This window comes from Sciurus vulgaris (genome assembly GCF_902686455.1).
Source record: "Sciurus vulgaris genome assembly, chromosome: 1".
Taxonomy (NCBI): domain Eukaryota; kingdom Metazoa; phylum Chordata; class Mammalia; order Rodentia; family Sciuridae; genus Sciurus; species Sciurus vulgaris.
Window position 1 is genome coordinate 162170869 of NC_136461.1, and position 17097 is coordinate 162187965.

A 17097-nucleotide genomic window follows, 5' to 3' on the forward strand; every position below is an offset into this window, starting at 1 on the left:
ATTATAAAATAAATACTTAATAACTTGTTGATTAAGATGAGAAACTAGTTATTACTTATTCTTATCAAAGTAGAACCAAAACTTCAAAAAACCCAAGAGGACTTTAAAACAAAAGGATCCCCATCAACTGTAGTTCAGTGTGGGTGTCTTTTTATTCACAGAGCATGTGATGTGTGGGAACAGATGGTCAGAGAGTTTGCATCATACTCATGAAAGAGAAATCTAAAATATAAGGTAAATCTTGCTTTGGCATCTGGGTGAAGTTTTGTCAACCGCACATTGTACTTCCCAACTTCACACATGGACAGCAGGATTCCCTCTTTTGTAGCTACCCAAATAAATAGTGTCTTTCTGCCAGCCGTGTTCTTTGCATATTGCATAGCAATTGCCAGATCTCATCAGTATACTTGATCAAATTCTGCCCTGGAATGTGTGCCCATGGCAGATAGAGAAAACTGGAATCAAAGTGTCCTGATATGGTTGCTTTGATTGAATGTGCAAAAAATGAATGCAATTGAGTTTGCCCTTCACACACCTGGCCAAGTCTGTCTCCAGTCTGGCAGCACATCACACTGGGCCTGAGTAATACACTTCCAGTCTGTTTGGCCCCTTGAAGCAACACATCATGGCAACTGCATCAGGTGTGAAACATCTGCTTCCCTCTTGAAGAGAGGAAATAAGTGATGTGGAAACACATTAACCTTCCCCATTTTATCAGTAGCATTAAATAAATGCTGGAAAAGCGGTGATCAAGGAAAAATCTAATTTGGAATAAGGCTGTGAATGAGAAAGGCACTTAACTGGCCTTTATTTGGATACATGTGAAAAGGAGAAAACTTGAAAAGATTTCATTGGTTGGAAAGTTTGTTCTGGGGGAATGATATCACTTAGTGGAATTTCTAATTTCTCAGACACCAAATACGTTGTAGGTCCTGTCTTAAAAATAAATCTTCTTGCATTAAGAACCACCAGTACCTAAGTGATTAGATATTGGATGAATTGATACAGACTGAGTCTAGTTACTTTTATTAGGTACATGAACAATACTATCATTTTTATCTTAATGAAAGAACATTGGGAGTTAATGTAAAAAATAACACAGTTTTAACAACTGGATAACTAATGATTGTTTTCAGGCACCCAAGATTGTATTTTTTATTTGGCTTGCGGTTAACTTTGGAGTTTCTGGAATGCATAATGTACTTAGAATAATTTTACTTTTAGCACCTTGATCACACTTGAAATTATGTATTTGTAGATTGTCAACTGTCATGAAGGAAGTTAACAATACAGCACATGAAATGGAATCTGAGAGTGCCCTAAAATGTCATTCACAAGAATAGGAAAATGGCATATTTTATATTAAGAAATGTGTGAGTCATCTGTTACAAATCCAGAGGAGGGACTCAGAGTAGATGAGTTTTCTGGAAACCATTCCATCTGAGGAATGGCTTAGGGAACTTAGGTTCTTTAGTTAAAATACAAAAGATCAACTAGTTATCTAAGAGTCATTTCGAATTCCTTGAAGGCTGTTACATTGAAATGACAATAGATTTAGTTTTTATATTCTAGAAGGCAGAAGAAGAACTTATCAGCAGAATTTATAAAACAAAAAATGGGGCTGGGGAGATAGCTCAGTTCGTAAAATGCTTGCCTTACAAGCACAGGGCCCTGGGTTCAATCTCCAGCACTGCAAAAAAAAAAAAAAAAAAAAAAAAATCCTTCGAAATATTATAACAGCCTGTCTGACAACAAAACACATTGCTTTGTGACTGGAGATATTCAGGAAGAAGCTGGATCCTGTGCTGAGAGAGGCAGGATAGGGTCAGAGCTTAGGTGGCCTTTACTCAAAAGTGCTATTGAAGTCTCACAGGGATACTTAGGATGATTTTGGACTTTAGGACACATCATCTCAAAGTAAAGAAATGAACAAATTAATAAATAAAAAAGAATAGGTAGCTTGGATACCATGTCAGGGTCAAGGGATTCTGTCCTCTGTCAATGTCATTCTTGGTTTTAGGGACTTTTAAAATTGAGATTAATTCATATAGAAGACACATTTTATGTACAGATATTAAAGAATGTGGGGAGTTACCAGAGCTGGATACTGAATAAAGGCTCTGATCCTTACATCTCTAATTCTCTGGGTGACTCTGGGTAAGTCGCTTTTTTATAGCAGTTTCCTCATCCATAAAATGAGAAACACTTTTGTCATGGGGATTTCTGTGAGGATTAGATAAAGACTCCATTTGAGAAAAATGTAATATAAACACAAAGTGTTCCACCAGCCAGACTGGCAGACTGGGTAAATTGCCTGCCTCCTGATTTTTAAAGAATAAATTAACTCTTTCGGGGCTGCATAGTACTATTGTATGTGGGGCATGCAAGAACTTCCATTTACTTAAGAGAGTTCCAGGGACCAGGAAAACATAATGTAATTTCCCACAAATCAGTGTTATTCTTATCAGAAAGAGGCCTTAAAGTACAGTTTAATTGAATTATGCAAATATATTTAAATTATACAAACTACATAAACATAGTGCCTATGTTTTCCTTTTAAAAGAAAACACTATAGCCTAGCCATGTTTGTTAGACTCTCCTAAGGTTTTAATGTATACAACAGTAGTAACAGAGGGCTGGGGTTGTGGCTCAGTGGTAGAGCGCTTGCCTAACATGTGTAACACACTGGGTTCGATCCTCAGCACCACATAAAAATAAATAAAATAAAGGTATTGTGTCCATCTACAACTAAAAATGTTTTTAAAAATACAGTAATAATATTTATCAGTCAGTCTGGTCTTCTGTTAGATATTTAACTGGGGTAGGCTTCTATGCCTAACTTCTCCTTTAGCTGGCAAAGCTTTAGCTGCTTCTCCCCTGTCTGTGAGGGTGCTCTCACTGTGCTATCTGCAGGGATGGTTACTGATGGTGCACACTGCTGGTCACCTGACCTAGAGAGTGTGGCTTATCCAGAGCTGGCCAGCGACCCTGATGATGCTCTGAAGGGCTCTGCCCAATGGGAACAGTGTCTATTATCTAAGTCAGTCAGACTGCTCTCTCTGGAATTTGGACTAGGAAGTAAGTAGTGGGAATGAGAGCAGAGCAGAGTAGATATGCAGAGAAACACAGAGGTCATGGGAAATGAAGCCATGTTCCCTGTGAGTGAGAGGCAGAGAATGTAATTAGCTCTTGGATCTGCCTCTGTCCCCTGAACGTCTTTTCAGTTTCAGTTATTCAAAAGTTTCTTACAACCAGCTTCTGCCACTCACTGAAGGTGCCCTGATTATGTCTCCATCCCTTGCCAAACCATCACAGGAATTTCCTTCATTGTTTCAAACTAGAAAGCACATTGATATTTTTCTTTGCTCCCAACAGAGCTTTCACATTCAAGTTTATTCATTTCTCAATTTTTTTATCATCATATCAGATATCATTTTGCAAGTACACATCTTATTAAGTTTTACAAATCTAATTGTTTAATATGTAAGACTATTTCTGTTTGCATGAAGCAGAGAAATGCTTAAGTAGTTTTCATTATAAAATTTCATACTTAAAAAATATATCCTCATCTTACCTTTTGGCCGATGAATAGAACTGATAGTTACAGGGGGTGAGGTATAGTACTAAAATTAGCCACAGTAGCACCTCCTTACACCAATCAGGTTGTTTGGTCTTGGGGAAGCCTCTATTGATTCTTGTAAATTAAATTCCAGTATAGTCATTTTCCTATTCTGCATAGACAAATTATATATTGCTAATTGTTACTGCCGAGTTTTGAACATTGGTTTCCTACTTAAACAAACCAGATTTTCTCTCCCCTTTTTCCGATCTCCTATTTCTTTCTTTTTTTTTTTAATGGAGTTTATTTTATTTATTTATTTTTTTAAGAGTTGTTTTAGCTCTAGAGCAGTTTTTGAACTTTGAAGATTGCTATCTAAACTAAGAACTTCCTGAGACACAAGTTAAGTCAGTTTGGGTCAGAGATCAGGGACTCGAGGAGCCCTGGCATACCTCTGTAAGCCTGGGAATGAGCTACAGTTAGAGCTAAGAGGTCTTGACTATGGAGAGCTGTTTGACATAGGAGGCCCAGCAATGTTCACCCACTCATAGTCTGTTTGCAAAACAAAGTCTGGGGTAAACACTGTGAGGGAAGAGGAGAGGAAGAGGAAGAGTATAACTAAAAATATTGCTAAACTTGAAATTTGTCCAGGGAAGTTAATGTTCATGTGTATAAACAACACTGAATATCTATTATGTGGTTGGTTAAAGGTCACAAAATGATCTTGTGGACTACATTGGACAAGAACTCAGGTATTTTTCTTAATGAATAAAAAAATGGAATGTTTAAACATTAAAAAATTAACATTCAAAATTGAGAAATTCAAATTACAGTTTGCATTCGTAGTCTCTCTGGACAAAGTGGGACAACTGGTAGCCCTTGACCCTCATCCCCACATGGGAGTGATTGGTGCAGCTGTATGGCCTGTTTAGACAGGACCTGGGTGATGCTCATTCATGCTCTTTATCTGTCTTGTGTCAACATTTACCAACATCAATGCTAAGTGCTTTAAATATATTACCTAATTTAATTCTTGTTCATAACCTAGTGATGGTGGTATCATCCTTATTTTATACATGGGCAAACTGAGACTCAAGAGAAGTTAAATATCTTGACTAGAAAGTTAAAAAGAAGCAGAGTTGAGATTTGAATTCAGGGATGTCAAGCTCTCAAATGCTCTTTTTGGTATAATATATTGCCTTTACTATAAATTTGCATGATTGCTTATAGTAACAGTCAATTTTGCTTTTTAAATTTATACTTTTTATATTTAAAATGGGACTATTCTAAAGTCATATGTATTAGACCTCTACTGCTGCTGTAACAAATTATCACATGTTTAATGGCTTAAAATAACATGACTTTCTTCTCTTTTAGCTCTGGAAGTCAGAAGTCCAAAATGCATCTGAAAGTCTGTGTTTCTTCTGGAAGTTTCAGGAGAGATTCCATTTCTCTATCTTTTCTAGCTTATAGAGGGTACTTGCATTTTGTTTCACTTGTGGCCCTTTCCTCCACCCCTAGAATGCCTGGATCCAACCCATGCTCTCATTGTTCCATCTTTTTCTTCTGCCTTTGGCCCTCTTGTTTTTCTCTCATAAAGAACCTTGATTACACAGAGATACCCTGAAAACCCAGGATAATCCTCCCATCTCAGGAACCTTAGTAAGAAATGAAAAAAATTTCCATCTAATGTAACAAATTAATAGGTTTGGGGGATTAGAATGTGGTCTTTGGGTAGCTATTATTCAGCCTACCACATACCACAGCACACTTGTGTATGCTCTCAACTTTGCCCCTTTCCACATGAATAAGTTCACTTTAAAACATTATAAACTATTATTAGGTAAGTCATTTATATATTCTCAAAGAGTGCCAAAATGTTTGTTTAAAGCAGCATTTAATGTAATATGCGTGAAGTAGAAACCTAAGAAAGATGATTGCAATCCAAAGAGGACATTAGTAAGTTATTTTTATTTGAATCCAAAATGTGTTGCGTTCTTCATTTCCATGGCAGATATAAATTAACCATGCTCTGCAGAAGATAAGAGTTCTATAATCAGAAACCCACATCTGCAGATTTTGTGACATTGCACCTGCATGTTTTGAAGTGAAGAACATAAAAATATCAAGTATATATCAGAAGCTATCTTTAAACCCTAATAATTTTGCTTTTTCAAGACAAATATCTTAAATATATCTTATTCCTCTTACAGTCTTTGAAGATATGCTAAGTCTGCAGATTTAAAAAATAAAAAAAACTTCTTTTTCCTTCTCACTCAAATAGCTCCTCTGTTAAATGAAACTTCCACAAAAGAAGTTTTATTACCAGCTATGAAAAATTTAAGCTTACAAATACACTTTGAAAAAGTATGACAGGGATCAGAATAAATTTGTCATACCAAAGATGTGATCCTTAGTCTTATGCCATGTTGTATTTTTCTTTGTGAAGAATTGTAGTTTTGAAACTATCACAATTATTAATTCATAATAAACCAGAATTGTAGTTTAATTATCTCAATAATTCTGTGACTTTTCTTTTTTTCTTTTTCTTTCTTTTTTTGCTTCCCTTGACTTAGATCTGCAGTGGTTCTTCCCTTACACTTCTGTTTGTTAATCACATTTCAGTGTATATAATGTAGAGTGTTGTGTGATCTACAGAAGGGCCTTTCTCTCTTTCAAAAACATTTTGAAGATTGAAGAATGCATTGTCTTCAGCTGTTGATAAAGGAAAGCAAGTTCATGCTCTTCACTCTGTCCTCTTGGAATACATCTCTTACTGTTTGAGGAGGTATTATATGTGAGTTTTAATTTTTTTTAAAATCAGAGATGAAGTTATGATTCTTACATGCTTTCTCTTTCATTGACACATCATACTAAATATTTTAAGTCGTATCATCTAACAATTGAATAGTCACACTTCAGCCATCAATTAGGAGGCGATTTTACATTGCATTCGTATTGAAAAGCATTATGAAGCATTTCCTTTTTTAAATGTAAAAGTTTCCTCCTCAGGTAAGTGAATGCTGACTATTTACTGCCTTCCTGTTTTTTGGCTGAGATGAAAATGCAGAAGAAACTTAGTGATAAAGACACCTAATCTGTAAAAGAACAAAAAAGTATTCTTCATATTCTAATATGAGGAATAATCCAGAACATCAAAATAAGTATGTAAATAAATAAGCTCAAGGAAACTAAAGTGAATTTTCTTTTCTTAGTTGTTTTGTTTAAGAATTATATTGCCAAAAGTAGAGAAGAGTTGGTAAAAATAGAAAGGTAAACTAACTTGGGAAAAATCAATATCTTTATAATATTATGCTCCCTACTGTAAGCATCATATTTCCCTCCAATGATTCAAGTTGTCCATCTATCTGTCAAATTTGTGTTTTTCCTTCATTATAGGTCCTTTTCTCTTAAATAGGAGTAGTTACATTTAATTAAGTGGGGCCATTTGTTCAGAGTAGTGCTTTTGATTGTGGGGATATTCCTTGACAGGAATTAGCTTATTTACAACCTTTCTTGTGATTCATTTCTTTTCTTTTTTTCTTTTAAAGTTATTTATTTCTATATTTATTTACTTATTTAGTGGTGCTAGAGATTGAACCCAGGTCATCATGCATGCTAGCAAGTGCTCTAACACAGAGCTACACCCCTGGCTTGTGATTTATTTATTTACAATCTTGCCTGTAATTTCATGTATTTCTTATGTTTTCCTTCTTAGAGATGAGAAGTTTTGACTAATAAAAACTGAATTAGGCCTTAGTTCAAATATTTGTTTTAGCACAAATGGAAAGTCATTAAAAATCATTATACACAGTTTGTTTAGTAGATGAAAAACAAAACAGTTGTTCTAGATTTATGGCAATAATTTTATGTTTTCTCATTTCTCAATGGCATATTCTGTTCTAGTGATTCTATCGTTTTTGTGTTTTCTTGGTTAGCATGTAGTGCTTATATGTGAGAGAAGAGAAGGGCTAGAAAGGGGTGCTTGGGACTAGATTGCATTAGGACCTATACAGTCAGGTGAAGGAATTTAGATTTTGTCTTGTAGGCAACATGTAGGCACTTGAGGTTTTTGTGGGGTCACACTCCTGGCTAATGGAAAGTAATATGTAAATAGTGTGTAACACTTAGGCTGGGAATGGTGCAGGCTGAACCAGGATGGTATGACTGGGATTACCAAGGAAGCAAGTGGGTTTGAGGATCATTATGAAAGGAGATTTAGCGACTGTTTCCCTTACAGGACTCCTAGGTAGAAGAATGGAACATGAGTGAGAATGGAAGATTTAAAGAAATGTTAGTACCAGAAATAGAAGTAAATCAGGAGAGGGAGCTTATTTGAATGAGAAGATAAGGAATTCAATTTTAAATATGCTTTCTTTGGGACCATAGAGGTATTTATGAAAAATATTGGATTAGGTTTTAAAAAAAATTGCTCTGACATGAATTCAGAATCATCCACATAGAAATGAGATTTCTAATGGCGAGAGTTGATGAGTAATAGGAGAAGTGTGAGCACTGAGCCTTAAAACATGTACACCCCACGTCTGCTTTAATGTCTTTATAACCTTATCATTGCCTGAAATTACATTGTTTATGATGTGCTTACTTGTCTATGATCAATTTCATTTTCTCTAGAGTACAAGTTCCACGTTAGCACAGACTTGATCCATATTATACACCAGCGCATCTCCAGTAAATGGAATGGCGCCTTTACATGCTAGGCCATGAAAAAACATCTAGTGAATGCATGAATGAGTGACTGAGTGAAGAAATAGTAATTTTGTGACTATTTAGTTCTTTAGTTATTGTGACCCTAGATAATTCACCTGGTCAAGGACAAATGTTTCATCAGACAACACATTTCAGGAAAATATGCATTTCACTATTTTGTTTTTTTCTATAGATTGCATTCTGACCTTGTGTTTTGGTGTGTGGCTCTTCAGATGTGATTGGAGTCCCCTTGGTTTTCAGAGATATTTCTTCATTTTTGTGTTTTCCCTTTAGGAAACAAAATAGAGATTATAATGTGAATAATTTACATAAAAATGATGTTGAAAGTAAGATGTAATAGTTTCTTCTCTCAATTACCAATGTACTCTTTAAATTTAGCATTTGTTTATGATGTACTAAAAAGAATGTTTCTTGCACTTAAATGGACATGCTTGGCTCTACTACTGAGTAATCAACTTTGACCCCCCCCCCCTCCCCACAGCATTTTTGGCAAGGAAACTCTGTTTTTGTCAGTGTCTCTCTGGCTCATGTTCCTCCCAATCCTGGTCTTCACTTCACATAACACTAGTGGTGGTCTCAGTTGAGGTCTTTAGTGGTAGAATTTAAAATGGTGGAGAGAAACTGGTTTCATCCCTTCATTTCTCTCTGTCTTCGCTTTATGATTTCGTTTTGCTTCTACCTCAATATTTGTCTGAGCATCTAAGCTTTCCTTTGAAATGCAGTTAGGTCACACTAAATGTGGTCACATTTGTCTGAGGGACAGAGTGAAATAAAATATCAACTCAGAGCACAGAAAGGTTGGCTCTCTAGTTATGTGTGGTCTTGTAGGGGGAAACGCACACAAACAAGTGCAGTAAAATGTAGATGATAAGACAGAGGACAGAGATAGGGCATAAAAGTAGAGGGGTCAATTCTAATGGTGTAGAGGGGAAAGAAAACAGAATATTAAAAAATAAGTAGTTATTGATTTTATGAAGATGAGATTTTTTTTCCAGGTAGACAAGACATGGAAAACATGTCTTTTAGGTAGATGAGTTGTGACTCTATAGGGTGGAGGGATATTACAGTGGAAGTGTTTTGAAAAGGAAAAGTGAGATTTCGAGGATAGACAGTAGGCAGGGACAAGGACCATGATATTCTTATGTGCTATGATATGCAGTTCTTGATATTATTTATGTACACTTGTCATTTTAAGCTGAAAAGTAAATTAATCAGATGATTTAAACCTCACAGTAACCATATGTAGTGGTCAAGACAGCCATTGATATGATGGTTTTGAAAAGAAAACTGACTGAGTGACTGGTTCATATGATTATAGCTAGAAGGCACGAATCCAGGACAATTTATGAATAATGAATGACAAAGCCTCCTGACTTCAATCTAGAACTTTTGCATCATTTTATGATGTTATTCATAAACAATTCTGTTGTAGTTTTTAATATGTTGTATAAATGTAGATTTATGTGAACATTGTATTTTACAGAGATAAGACAGTTTGTCTTGGTCTTGAGTTTGCAATTCTTTAATTATTGGTTATTGGTAAGTAGGAATTACTTAGGATCTTTTGTTTATGAATGAACTCTTTAAATGACACTTTAAAAAACAGTATAAATAGATTTATTTATTCTTAGATATTCCTTATAGGAGTCAAATAATCTATTTATTTGAGAATTATTGTTTAAATGCCATTTTAAAAGGTTATATTTTATGGGAAAATAGTTTTTTTTTAAACTTTCTGTCATTTGTAACATTTAGCATACTTAAAACTGGAAAAAGCTATTTTTCTTATACCCACATGGTTTTTTGAAAGAACAGATGCCCATAATTTCCAAATATGGCTTCAGATATAATGTGATACCAGTAGACTTCATGATTAACACCCATAAATTATGGCAGTCAGGATGGCAGGGGACATACTTAAGAATTGTTCTACCTGGACTTCATCTAAGAACTTCAGCATTACTGTTCCTAAAGGAGGGACCATTCCTTTAAGAAGTTTCTGCTTGTTTTACCTCCTCTCTAACACCACTTTCTCCTGCAGTCAGAGTATCGGAAGAGCTCCACTAATATCTTCTGTTCTGAGGCAGTAGCCTGGTGATTTAGCTCTCAGGTACTAATGTCAAGGAAAAAAGAGCTCCTGGCCAGGCTCTGTCATTTGTCAGCTTTTTGTAAGCAGCAAATTACAATAGGACCCAAGGCTTTTGTGAGGACTACATACAACAGTGCTTGGAAAGGGCTTAGCACATCCCTTGGCACATAGTAATTGCTTTTAGCTATTATGTTGTCTAAGAGAATAATGCATTCATTATTTCTGCATGCTCTGTGGGAAAATAATCATGGTAGGCAAGGGGTTAAACATGAATATAGTGAATTTCTTAGAGCAAATCACAGCAAGACTACCTGGAGGAATATACCCAGCTTAATATTTGCAACACTCCATGAGTCTATAAACATTTAAGTAATTTTGCATTGTAGGATTATTTTTTCGACATAAGAATTAGAAAGAAGCCCAGGCACTCTCATGAAGGAATGCTAATACCTCTTTTCTCTACTGCAAGGACAGTCAGCGTTAATCAGCTAAGGAAGGTAACTATTTCAGGCCAACATTAAGTAACCACAATGTTGTCCCTCCTCCATGTTCATTCCCTGAGGTATACTCCTGCTTGAGCTTGACATTTCTCCAGCTTTTTCAGATGGTAAACTATTGGTTTAAAAACCTTAGTACTTCTTTTAGGTAGTTCTTTAAAGTAAATCAGGAAAATTATTCCAGAGATAGTGTTGAGCAAACATTGCTCTTACAGTTGTTACTTTGAACTTAAGCCTGTAATAAAAACCCAAATGATTAATAATGATAATAATAATTACCACTCAGAAAGTACCTACTGTTTTGTGTATATTGTCTCTGGTTCTTCTAAGGAGGCTAAAAAAGTAGTTGTTATTATCTCTATTTTACAGATGAATAGACTTAGAATTAAAAAAAAAAAAAATCTATTGCAGGATTCCTACTCCTTGGCAGAATGGAAATTCTGCACCAGAGAATTCTGTGTGGTGGAGGCTGGTCTTCACAACCCCAGGGTGTTTAGCAGCACTTCAGGAGTTTATCTGCCAGATGCTAGTAACATTCTCACTCCTAAACTGTAACAACCAATGTCCCAAGACATTGTCAAATGTCCTCTGAGTAGCAACATTCCTCCTTATTGAGAAAGAGTGTTCTAGAGAATTTATTCATAAAATGAAGTGTTTTAAGACCATGATGCTAAACATTCTTTGTTGAAACTAATTCATATAGCCAATGCAATATTTGAGAAATGATTCATTATGGATAATGGTAGAAGTGAAACTTGTCAATGGGAAGTCTTTCTTGGTTTTCTCAAATTCTAATATGCTCTCCTAAATGTTTATTATTTTCTTTTAAGCAAATATTTATGGAAATTCATAAATTACAGAGTCTATACTCCAAATAGTCAACAACTCAGACAGTACTGTAAAACTGTTAATGATCTTATCTAACAGCATTTGTTAACTTCTATTATCAGACAAGCAGGGATGAGAACAGAGACTGCATCAGGAAGGTGAAGAACATACCTGTCCTGGGGATTGTTGGGACTGGTGGCTGAGGTGAGAAGGATGCTCATTCTCATAGTTCTCTTCGGTGGGTTTCACCTTGTTGAATTTTATTCTCAGTGATTTAAACATCTTCTCTGAAGTAGTTCTGAAAACCCTCTGTTTTTATGACCCTGTGTCTTGAGGTAGAGAAATGTACTTTGTTTTCCTTTTCATTAGTAGACAAGCCAATTAGTTGTTTAATCAGGATTTTGTTCTGGTTAATTCCTACAGGCAACTCCCCAGCCACTCAGAGCTTTGGCTTAAAAGCAGCAAATTACTTCTGCTTGGGCGATTTGCACTCTGTTTATGAACTTTCTAGAATCAAAATGCCCCTGTGAATAATTTATAAGTGGAGGATTAAACAAAACTTCATAGTTGATTTGAGTTGTTTAAATGTGATCATGTTGCCCATTGGTTTGTTTTCCTTCTTTCTAATTACTCATCTACCTAGCTCTACCTAATTTTAAACAAAGTAATACATGCAAATGATTAAAAAACAGACTGTGCATGAGGTTCTAATATGAAGCAAGTAGTTTGCTTCCCAGGTGCTCATCTCTAGTCCTGCACCATGAGGTAACTGTCTTAAAACATTTTTTTCTTTCCTCTTCTAGTAGTTAATTTTCACATTATTGATAAACCTGCTCATTCCACTTTTGTGTATGTGTGTGTAAATTTGGACGTCAAAACTCTGAGAGGCACAGGAACAAGACCAGAATTGTTAGAGGATCTTTTCTTTCTACTAAGAGCTCAAACTTTCTTGATGTTCTGTGCTCTTGGACTCTTTTTTGTTTTTCAGTCTACCAAGATGCTTTTTTTTTAAAGATGATTGTTTTTTAATTTTTTAATGAAATCGCTTATTTATGCACTTTCTCAAATTAAAACCAAACCTTTAAGCAATAAGACCCCTCTCCACATCCCCCATATCCGGGGCAGCCTGCATCAATTCTGATGTTTCTTGCCCTCTGTATTTTGCCATCTGGGATTTTCTTTTAGATGCTAGTTATGCGTTTCAAACTTGTTACATATACAAGAAAAAGCTAGGTACTTGTGAAGGAAGAATTTTTATTTAGTTTTCAAAATTACCAAAATAACATGTTCCTTATTGATTTCAAAAAACATATTAGAAGTTTTAATTTTAGATGCAGCCATTTTATCTAATAATTAACTTGATTGAATATGTGATTTAATTTATATGTCCTGGAAACACAGAGCTACTTATTTCTGCTTATCTTTTTTTTATAAAGAAAAGGGCTTTGTTTCAAAATCCAGAAATTCCTTTTTAGTTTCATGATTGCTTTGAAAGGAATTCTGAATAAAATATCAAATACATATGAGGTCATTTTAGGAACTTGTCAGATAATCTAATCCTAAAGTTGATTACATTTTGAACTTAAGAAGTAAACATCAAAGTCAAGTTATGAGAGGGGAAGGTGTTAATGTCAGGCCTCTGGCTAATTCCCTCCATGTCTGAGCCTCTCAGTAGAAGAAATGACCTCACCAGACCCTCTTAAAAACCTGCTTATTGTACATACCATTAGAAAGATACCAGGGAGTCCCTATCTATAAGATGCATTTACCAGGACAGTTCTGGTCTACCTAGACTGTTTATTGTAAATAAGTCTGTGTGTGTGTATTTATCTGGCTGTGACCAGCTGGAGAATTCAATATATGGTTATGAAATGGAGATATCCCCAAACTGAACTTCTTGTGAGAAATGCTTGAAAACACTAGGTAGGGGCTGGGATTGTGGCTCAGTGGTCAAGTGCTTGTCTCACATGTGTGAGGTCCTGGGTTCGATCCTCAGCACCCCATAAAATATAAAATAAATATTGTGTCCACCTAAAACTAAAACAACAACAACAACAAAAAACCCAAACAAACAAAATAGGGCTGGTGATGTGACTGAGTGGTTGAGGACCCCTGAGTTCAATCCTTGGTTCCCCGCCCCCTCGAAAAAAAAAAAAAAAAAAAAAAAAAAAAAAAGAAAAAAGAAAACACTAGGTAAATCCAGAGCTAAAATGTGCCCAAATACAGGAGAAAATGAACAGTTTTGAATGACAGTTTTGGGTTTTTCCTAATGAGGATGTTTTGACTTTGCCTGATGGTGACCTGTATTCACGGAATCATTAATGAAATTTGGTGCTCAGACAGACCTGATTCTGGGGTCTGTTTTGGCAATTCAACCCTTAGGATTATTTCAGGCCAGAATAAAATTGATAAGGATATTTACTTAGGCATCTCTTAAAATGAGTTAAAATACCACCAAAAACCTGATTTTTTTTTTTTTTTTTAATCAGTAGAATGTACTAACATTGGCAATAGAATTACAGATGAATACTTCCACTTTTGTCTCGGTAAGGTATCTCAAAACTCAAAAAATAGGCGATTGGAGCTAAAAACATAAAATGGAAAAAAGATGACCTGTTCAACAAATGGTGCTGGCAAAACTGGAAATCCATATGCAGTAAATGAAATTAAACCTCTATCTCTCATCCTGCACAAAACTCAACTCAAAATGGCCCCAGGTCTTAGGAATTAGACTAGAGACTCTGCACCAAATAGAAGACAAAGTAGACCCGAATCTTCATCATGTTGATTTAGGATAGACTTTCTTAACAAGACTCCCAAAGCACAAGAAATCAAAGCAAGAATCAATAAATGGGATCGATTCAAACTAAAAAGATTTTTCTTAGCAAAATATATAACCGATAATTTGAAAAGAGAGCCTACAGAGTGGGAGAAAATATTTTCCACATACACTTCAGATAGAGCACTAATCTCCAAAATTTATAAAGAACTTACAAAACTTTACACCAAAAATACAAAGAACCCAATCAATAAATGGACCAAGAAACTGGACAGACACTTTAGAGAAGAAGACATATGGGCAATTAATAAATATATGAAAAAATGTTCAACATCTCTAGTAATTAGAGAAATGTAAATTAAAACAAGTCTAAGATTTCATCCTACTCCAATTAGAATGGCTATTATCAAGAACACAAACAATAATAGATGTTGGTGTGGATAGGGGGAAAAAGGCATACTTTTATATTGCTGGTGGAGTTGCAAATTGGTGCAGCCACTGTGGAAAGCAGTATGGAGAATCCTCAGAATACTTGTAATGGACCTACCTTTTGACCCAGTTATCCCACTCCTTAGTTTACACCCAAAGGACTTAAAATTAGCATTCTATAGTAATGCAGCCACATCAATGTTTATAGCAGCTCAATTCACAATAGTTAGATTGTGGAACCAACCTAGATGCCCTTCAACAGATGAATGCATAAAGAAACTGTGGTATATATACACAATGGACTATTATTCAACCATAAAGAAGAATGGTATTATGGCATTTGCAGATAAATGGATAGAATTGGAGAATATCATGCTAAGTGAAATAAGCCAATCCCAAAAAACCAAAGGCCAAATTTTTTCCCTGATAAATGGATGATGATATATGATGGGAGTGGAGGGATGGGGAGAGAGAAGAATGAAGGAACTTTAGATTACATAAAGGGAAATGGGGGGGTATGAAAAAATGGTGGAATAAGACAGACATCATTACCCTATGTACATGTATGATTACACAAATGGTATGAATCTACATCGTGCACAACCATAGAAATGAAAACGTGTACCCTATTTGTGTACCATGAATCAAAATGCAGTCTGTAAAAATAAAAAAAAATTTAAAAAAAATTAAAAAAAAATGTTAAAAAAAAAGAAAATAGGAGATTGGAAAGAATCCCAAAATGGACATATATTTTGGTCATTCTTTTTCACTCTAGTGTATGTGTGAGCTGAGGCAGGAGTCTTGCCTTAATCTGGAAATGACAGAATAATATCTAATTTCTTCTGTGAATTCTGTGATTTTGTCTTCCGTGGAGGAGTTCTCCAAACAACTAGAAGTCAAGGGAAAGGAAGACAGGATGCTTGATGGTGATGTGGCTTACTGGAGCTTCACCAATAGCAACCTACATTTTTGTACAAGTTGCTCCTTTGGTGAAGTAGTGTATGCCAACATGAATAAAGGCGGTTGTTTTCAGTGTATACCTGACCACTTGTCTGACCCCTCAGCCACTCCTCATGCCTTTCAGCATAATGTCTAAAACACATATTCTGGGCCCGTTATCACTGATTCTTGCCCAACTCTCTGGATTCACATGCAATCCCTATCTTGAACTCTGAGCATCTACCATAAAAAATTAAGGCAACTTGACCTGCACTGCTTTTGCTTACTTCTATCTGTGCCTTTGCTTATATGTACAATTCCCTTGCTTAAAAAGGTGTCTCCTTCTCCTGTCTCTTCTCCTTTACCATTGACAAGTGGATATACCATTCTTTCCTTGTCTTCCTTATTGTCTCTGTGCCGTACAGAGACCTCTACTTCATCATTTCTCGTTTGACAACCATTTGAAGACCTGTTTTTCCTCCCAGACTGTAAGCTGCTTCAGGGGGAGGCTGTGCTATGTTCACCTTCAGATCATGTATGCTTGGCCCAGTCTTTTGCATTCTAGGTACTCTGGAACGTTTGTTGAGTGAATGAGAAGAGCATGCTGGTTTAGAGAAACTCTCAGCTATGGATCAGGAATAGAGTTCAGTGACACATGCAGGATGTAAGAACTAGAGAAAATGTAGAAGGAACACAGGTGCTATAGCTTCATTGTCTTTTTATTAGTAGTCATGGATGGAAAGACTGTCTTGGGCTGAGTTTGGGGTAGGCTGAGAGAAACTTGTTTAAAATATTGGTGTGTTTCACAAGAAATAGTGTATTAGATACCATTAATCATACCATACATGGTACATAAAACACAAAACAGATGGTAATAAGGCTATGAAAAAATAAAAAGAATTACAACCATATTCTTATTCTGACAAGTAATTTAGTTTCAGCACAGAACTACCCATTACATTTACATTGTATTAATCTTATTGATTTTGAAGTTTCATGTTAAATTTATAAATAGGTGTCAGCTTTATAGTGGGATAAAATTATAATCAAATAGGGTTTCTATATGTGTTTCAGGTTTCAACATACTTAAATACCATTTCTATGAGATTACCCAAATCAATGCCAGAGGAATAATAATAAATTTTTTACTTAATTGGAGTCAGGTTTGACAAATGCTGTTTTTTGAAGGAATTTTTTACTGATGGAATTTTAGACATTCCTACGAGGGGGTGATTTGGGGTGAGAA

General features: G+C 35.4%; 1 protein-coding gene across 1 annotated transcript in view; it reads right to left on the reverse strand.

Annotated features, from left to right (window-relative positions):
- The window catches only part of CNGB3 (cyclic nucleotide gated channel subunit beta 3), a 141305-nt gene extending 128494 nt beyond the window's left edge, over nt 1–12811 (reverse strand). The window contains exons 1-2 of the mRNA XM_079146608.1: nt 11876–12811; nt 8414–8557 (exon numbers count right to left, since the gene is read on the reverse strand). Coding sequence (XP_079002734.1) covers nt 8414–8557; nt 11876–11986 — 255 coding nt within the window. The 5' untranslated portion in view covers nt 11987–12811. The remainder of the gene's footprint in view (nt 1–8413; nt 8558–11875) is intronic.
- Nucleotides 12812–17097: the final 4286 nt, after the last annotated feature.